Source organism: Mycetomoellerius zeteki, unplaced genomic scaffold (assembly GCF_001594055.1).
Source record: "Mycetomoellerius zeteki isolate Tzet28-1 unplaced genomic scaffold, Tzet1.0 scaffold95, whole genome shotgun sequence".
In the NCBI taxonomy this organism is placed as follows: domain Eukaryota; kingdom Metazoa; phylum Arthropoda; class Insecta; order Hymenoptera; family Formicidae; genus Mycetomoellerius; species Mycetomoellerius zeteki.
This window is the reverse complement of record NW_017257990.1, coordinates 1,043,210-1,049,904: the sequence shown is the minus strand read 5'-3', so window position 1 is coordinate 1,049,904 and position 6,695 is coordinate 1,043,210. Positions and strand designations below refer to the sequence as shown.

Sequence of the window (6,695 nt, the reverse complement as noted above, 5' to 3'; positions counted from 1 at the left end):
GAGCCATAAGAATGAGAAATATAGAGAAGCATCAAGAGGAATTTGAGCAACGTGCCACGCGTGGCACACAAATGGCACAGAAATGATTTCCAAATACACGCTTCGTTCGACATGACACTCTCAAAAGGCCATTGGCTACGTTTACACCGTGCATTTAGGCCGCTGCCTATACAATAGACGTCCTTGTTTATCCTGTAGATTAAACAAAGACACCTATCGTATAGGTCGCGGACTAAGCGTACGATGTAAACGTAGCTATTGTCACTTAGACCGGAATCAGACTATGCATTGTGATTGAAGATTGAAAGATTGAAATTTGACCAATCAAAACAATAGGAGCTAAAATTCCTTTGTCCTCACTGGTCAAATTTCAATCTTGAATTTTCGATCTCAATCTTCAATGCGTAGTCTGATTCCGGCCTAAAATCTCTACGAACAGCTGTCTGCTAATGCTCGCGCCATTGCGCACGCGTGAAATTCGTCTGTCCATCTGGGAGCGGGAGTGACGTATCCTGACATTCCTGACTCTCTTGACGGCGGATACGAGGTAGCGAGCAACGAGCAGTCGTATATTTTGAAGGAGTTTCCACTTTAACCTCTCGACGGAGCTGGATTTCGCCGCACGGGATTCAACATGCTGGCCCTTATCAATCGGATCTTGGACTGGTTCAAGTCCCTCTTCTGGAAGGAAGAGATGGAACTCACCCTCGTTGGCTTGCAGTACAGTGGAAAGACTACCTTCGTGAATGTCATAGCGGTACGTGAGTCATGAATCTCCTCTGTTTAGGAGAATGTGCGTGAGTCGACCTCGCAAACGTACAAGTCGATATCGACGAGACGCGAGGCTCACGAAACCAGTCTGCGTGTGTCGCAATGTATTGGTTAGATTCAATAACCCCTTCGAAATAACTCCGCCGTTGTGTTAACGTATACTGTCACCGTATACGCCCTTACGTCAAATGATTTGGCATACGATTGTTGCAACTGAATGTGATAGTCATCGAACTGTGTTGCTGCTTCCGCTTATTTTTCGTCTTTTCTCTCTCGCTTTTTCTTTCCGTTTTTTTTCCTCACTCTTTTTTCACGGAAATCTGATTGTTTTTGCGAATGTATAATAAAACTTATTGTTTCTGCACTTATAAACGAATTGAAAATTAAATTTGTTTATGCCAAATTTGAATACGCTCATCTATAGTATACTATTTTCGTTATAATTGGAATTATATTAAACTAAAATTATAATGAGAATAAAATTATAATCTTTGTATTATCACACACAGAATTATTAATGATAATTGTACATGTTATTGTTTTTAAATATGGACTAACAAAGATAATCTTTCTCTTTTCTGTATTCAGTCGGGTCAGTTTAGCGAAGATATGATACCAACTGTAGGCTTTAACATGCGTAAAATAACCAAAGGCAATGTCACTATAAAAGTATGGGACATTGGTGGTCAACCAAGGTTTAGATCTATGTGGGAGAGATATTGTAGAGGAGTAAACGCCATAGTTTACATGGTTGATGCAGCTGATTCAGAGAAGATTGAGGCAAGCCGTAATGAATTACACAACTTGTTGGATAAACCACAATTGTCTGGAATACCAGTGTTGGTTCTGGGTAATAAAAGGGATCTACCTCATGCATTGGACGAGAATGGGCTCATAGAAAGAATGTAAGTTTGACGCTCAGTAATGCATGTAACATTTTGCAAATGTATGGATGTATATATGTATTTGTTTTTTATTTTAGGAATCTATCTGCGATTCAGGACCGTGAGATCTGTTGCTATAGTATTTCGTGTAAAGAAAAAGACAATATCGATATCACGTTACAATGGCTCATAGCGCATTCAAAAGGTGGAGTTCGTTAATACTCTTCAAATATCCCATTTGTTAGTATCGGCGAGACTTTGATACTGATAACAGTATTGGGATCAATTGTGAAACGATCGCATTGAGCAAATTTTGTTCAAAACTGAAGTCATTATTGTAGAAAATTACTCGAGCTTTAGCTGATCTAAATTGGTTGGTGCGAATATGCCGTGGTAAAATCTAAAAATCATGCTTGTATGCCAAGAATCTGCTCGTGTGAATTATACCATAAGGCACTCATTTCCCGCGAGCACCTTAATAATAAGGAACAATTTTTTATATTTTCGTTTTAGGTAAGTTCAAGAATATATTCCAATACTTAATATAACAATTAAATGTAATTAGTATTTCTGTATTTTCTATAATTACCGCTATTGTGTAAAGCTGAAATTATACCAACATAATCGCAGTTAATTATTGTGATATTATAGTCTAGATGTCGATAATCTGATTTTGTCTTGTACCCTTGAGAGATACCAAACGTTTCATGTATAAATTAGAGAAAATTGTAGCTATTACGAAATACACACGCGCAAAGATATCACTATTAATTAATATACTATGGTATATATATACATATACTATATATGTGTGTATATATATATATACACACCCTCGAAAAACTTTAATAACAAATAAAAACGACGTATTGCAAACATCATCTTTTTGTTTCTTCTTACTTCAAGAATGTGATAATCCTGAATCGGATGCTACTCTTGTACGTTATGTATAAAGAACTGTGACGAGGCATATATTTATCAAATATTCTGCAAAGACAATAGAAAGAAAGCAGTTACTGACAGTAACAACCTAAAAACAACCTAAGACACGGAAACAACCTAAAATAATTCGAAAAACAAACTGCTCAGAAAGTATTACGAGAAGTATAAATTCTATTATATAAATATAAAAAAAATGAATTGCAGTAGAATAGATAGATTTTATTTACTCTGCAGTGATACGAGGAAGTTTAAACACTCGTACTTTTTTCGCGTTGTTCCTATAAATTGATTTCTTTTCATTCATTTCTATGTATACATATAAAGTTTATAATACGCTTAAATTTCCTTTAATCCAATTTTCTGTAATTTAAATGGCTTCTAATAACATGTTTCTAAATAACTCGATTGGCTGTATTTTGTGACATAATTATGAAATTGTCAGAGCTGAACTGCTTTGTATACCGTGTACGTTGAAATGTTCCGATATTTATTTGTATTCAAAGTATGTAGTTTTCAAACAGATCGTTACAATGACATTTTTAAATAATATACTGTATAGGGAGGGAGGAAGAGCTTTCCTAAGTTCAAATTGTTGAAATAAAGTTTCAGCGAAATTGAACTACGCTTATATGACAATATGATATTTCATTTTCTAGCAGTGTTCGTTACAGCCAATTTTTGTTATATTTATTAACTGTATATGACTCACTCTTTTAATAAAGTGGTCACAATAATATTAAATTGTCGGCAAAAAAATCAGTTACATATTACAGCAGAAAAAATCCTCATCAACGGTCTCATCAACGATTTGCGGATACATGTACATGATAAAGATAAAAACGATTATCGTGTCTCCTATTTTATAATGCATATGTTATAATACAGAATCATGGATGGAATGATACGTTTCCATCTTTCAGGGACAGAAAATATGCTCACATACATACAGTTACATTTACGGTTAAGGTCCAAAAGTCAAGTATAGTAGAATACAGAACTGGATATTTTTATACGAAATATTGTAAAGATAATACAGATAATATTAAGAAAAAAAATAAAATAAATGTAGAAGTATAATATAATAATATTCTTTATAGAATTTAAAGATAACACTTTTGTTTCTTTAAAATTCAATTAAGAATACCGTTCTATTATAACTTTGTCTGTGAAAATTTCTATAAACAGAATATCTTGCACCACTGGAAAATATTTTATTGATAGATTTTTTTAATGCGAGATTTAAAATCAATGTTTCTATACTGAAGATTTTTAAGAAGGAATATCTTAAAAAAAAATTGATCAAAATCTGAAGAATTTTATTATATATATTTAAGTAACCAAACAATATCGATCAACTTTATTTTTCAGTAATTTCGAGTAAACTTCAGTAAAATATGATAAATTACTATAATTAATATTGAGAATTATAATAATTAAGAGCCTCTCGTATTTTGCAAAGAAAAAGCCGGTTTTACAGCATCTACCTTTTAAATACTTCCCAGTAATGATGATGTTCTGCGGTTATTACAATCTGTCTTTATATTGGTTATGATTCGATTTAAAATTAACTCATTAAAGTCCAGTTACAATTTTAGTTATTAGTTTTATTTGGTTTTTAAGTACTTTGAAAATAGATAAAATTTCATACGAAGTTTCCATGCTAAAGTATATTGCTTTGGATATCTAATGAATAAAGATAGCAAAGTTTCATATACAGAAATTACAAGAAACTATAGGCTTTAATGAATTAATCTTTCAAATTTGTTGAACATCTATTGAAACTTTCTGTTTAATCATTATATGTTACATTTGAATATCCATAAAATACATATAATATTTGCATCTATATGCATATATGTATTTATGCATTCGTCATAAGCTATATCTACATATATATGCATACATGCCGTTTATTTACATAAATTCAAAAAGGAGATACTATATGCTTTTTCTCCCCATTTTCTTTTACTGAAAAAAAGACGGTGGAACTTTATAAATTTAATTATGCATGTATCCGAATAATACTTTACAGTTACAAGTCTATGTCATACTTGCATGAAAAGATACATTTTTTCAAATTTCTTATATAATAACGCTATTATTAATAATATCCAAAATTCACTGATTTTGATCCTTTTATATGTCTATTCAATCTACGTCGTGTATCCGCACTTCGTATACATCTTACACGAAGATATATTGCCACATAATTAATAAGCACTAATAAGTCGATGATAAATTTCCTATTAATACAATCTCTTTTGTTGCGCGTTATGTTCCGCCGAACAAAACAATTAAAAAGTTGTTTATTTATAAATTATTATACTAAGTGTCCACATACAGAATTGACGAAAGATGGTCATATAGTTTCGTGAATTCTGAACTCTTGATCCTTCCCCGACAAAAATTTCGAGAAAGATTAACATTTTTGTATTTAAAAAATTAAAAAAAAATCGACGTCACACATCTCATAAGAAATTACGTTATGCCTACTTTTCGCCAATTACCGGAATTACCGGATTTTTATACTTGATCTAATCATAATCATTGCACAGAATAATCTTCCTATTTTATACAAGGTGACAAGACTATATTTAAAACTGGATTTAACAATAGCACATTATGGATTATTCTATTATGACTAGTTTTATGCATCACTAGACTTCATTCAAGATCCGTTATATAAGAAAACTCGCAAAGCATCCGTGCTTAAATTAATTTTTTGTCATATTATGTGCATGAGAAATGTTTAAATATCTGTCACAATTATGTCTTATCCGACATCTTTCTCTTCATATACAGTGGCATTCTATATCTCATCTTGAAGTAGATGTACATATATATACACATGTCATATGTGTAATATATGTTTATATTATGTGCTACGATGCTCGAATAAAGGAACCTGTATTTAGTACATCGTTTGGTACAAATATTATTTGAATGTTTCTATTATAAATGTTTCTCACATGCATACACATTCCTTCGATTCGCATCTACACGCATATATTCATATAAGCAGTTTCCCAAATTCTCTGCATATCCTTTCATCTATAGATTCCCTGAAAAATTTGGGATGCATCTTTTTTAACAAAAATTTTACTTTTTAACATTCAATTTTAAATATTTTTAATAATAAAAATAAAAATGTGCACTTTATAACTTTATATATACATATAGAATAACTTCTAAGATAACAAAATTAATATAATTAATATAATTTAATACAATAATCCTAAATATCTTCAGTTTTGAATTTAAATTTATCATTTTACTATATACTTATTATATATATGTATATATGTATATATTTACATCCCTGAAGCTGATTTGAGAAAATCCCTGAATTTGTAATTATTTACAGTTCAAGAATTAAAACTCCTTTTTAATTTCAAATTAGTCTAAAGATCTGTAGATGAAAGATAATACAAGGAAGCTGAGATCATATACATATATATATTTACAGGATGTCTCAAAAGCATTAAGAGTTCTTTTAATGATGAAACATGTTCTTTAATCAATTGATGAGCGATTGAACAGAAAAAAACTACAAAAACCAATTTTCAAGAAACCAAATGAATAATAAAACATTCTTCGACTAATTTCAAGAAATTAGATTAGAAAATAATTTTTATAAAATTTTAATTTGAGACTTAGTACATCATATCAAAAAGATATGATACGAAGTTGCAATAAAAATGATTATCCTCTTTGTTATATTCTTTTGCTAAAGTAAAATCGATTTTTAATTGGCCAAAGCTGAACTGCTATTAAAAGAACTTTTGATGATTTTGCAATATCTTGTATATATGCAGAAAAAAAGATTGCATTTTGTTGGCCTTAATAATGGGCTATCAAGGAGACTAGTATATCTGTGTGTGACCCAAATTTTATAATTACTCTAGAGCCACTTCATTAAACTCTTGCGATGCTAAATAATATCTATTATCCATAGTTTCTTATATTATTCACAAAACTCATTATGTCATTATTACGTGATTTATGCTCATTGCAACGTAGCAATTCTAAATTACTGACAATTTAAAGTATCATAAATTAAATGAGTATAATTTTAATTAATAAATTATCGAGCACTCA

At 30.6% G+C, this 6,695-nt stretch overlaps 1 protein-coding gene across 1 annotated transcript; it reads left to right on the top strand.

The window, feature by feature from the left end:
• The first annotated feature begins 445 nt into the window (after nt 1-445).
• Arl8 (ADP-ribosylation factor-like protein 8) lies at nt 446-2,495 on the top strand. The gene is made up of 3 exons (XM_018460600.1): nt 446-757; nt 1,360-1,676; nt 1,754-2,495. The coding sequence occupies exons 1-3, from the start codon at nt 635-637 to the stop codon at nt 1,872-1,874; spliced, it is 561 nt and encodes a 186-aa protein (XP_018316102.1). The 5' UTR covers nt 446-634; the 3' UTR covers nt 1,875-2,495.
• Nucleotides 2,496-6,695: the final 4,200 nt, after the last annotated feature.

Bases quoted from the DNA above. Each gene is read 5' to 3' on its own strand.
- Arl8 (XM_018460600.1), top strand. From the start codon at position 635: ATGCTGGCCCTTATCAATCGGATCTTGGACTGGTTCAAGTCCCTCTTC. The intron at 758-1,359 runs GTACGTGAGTCA...TTCTGTATTCAG, and splicing joins CCTTCGTGAATGTCATAGCG to TCGGGTCAGTTTAGCGAAGA. The intron at 1,677-1,753 runs GTAAGTTTGACG...TTTTTATTTTAG, and splicing joins AATGGGCTCATAGAAAGAAT to GAATCTATCTGCGATTCAGG.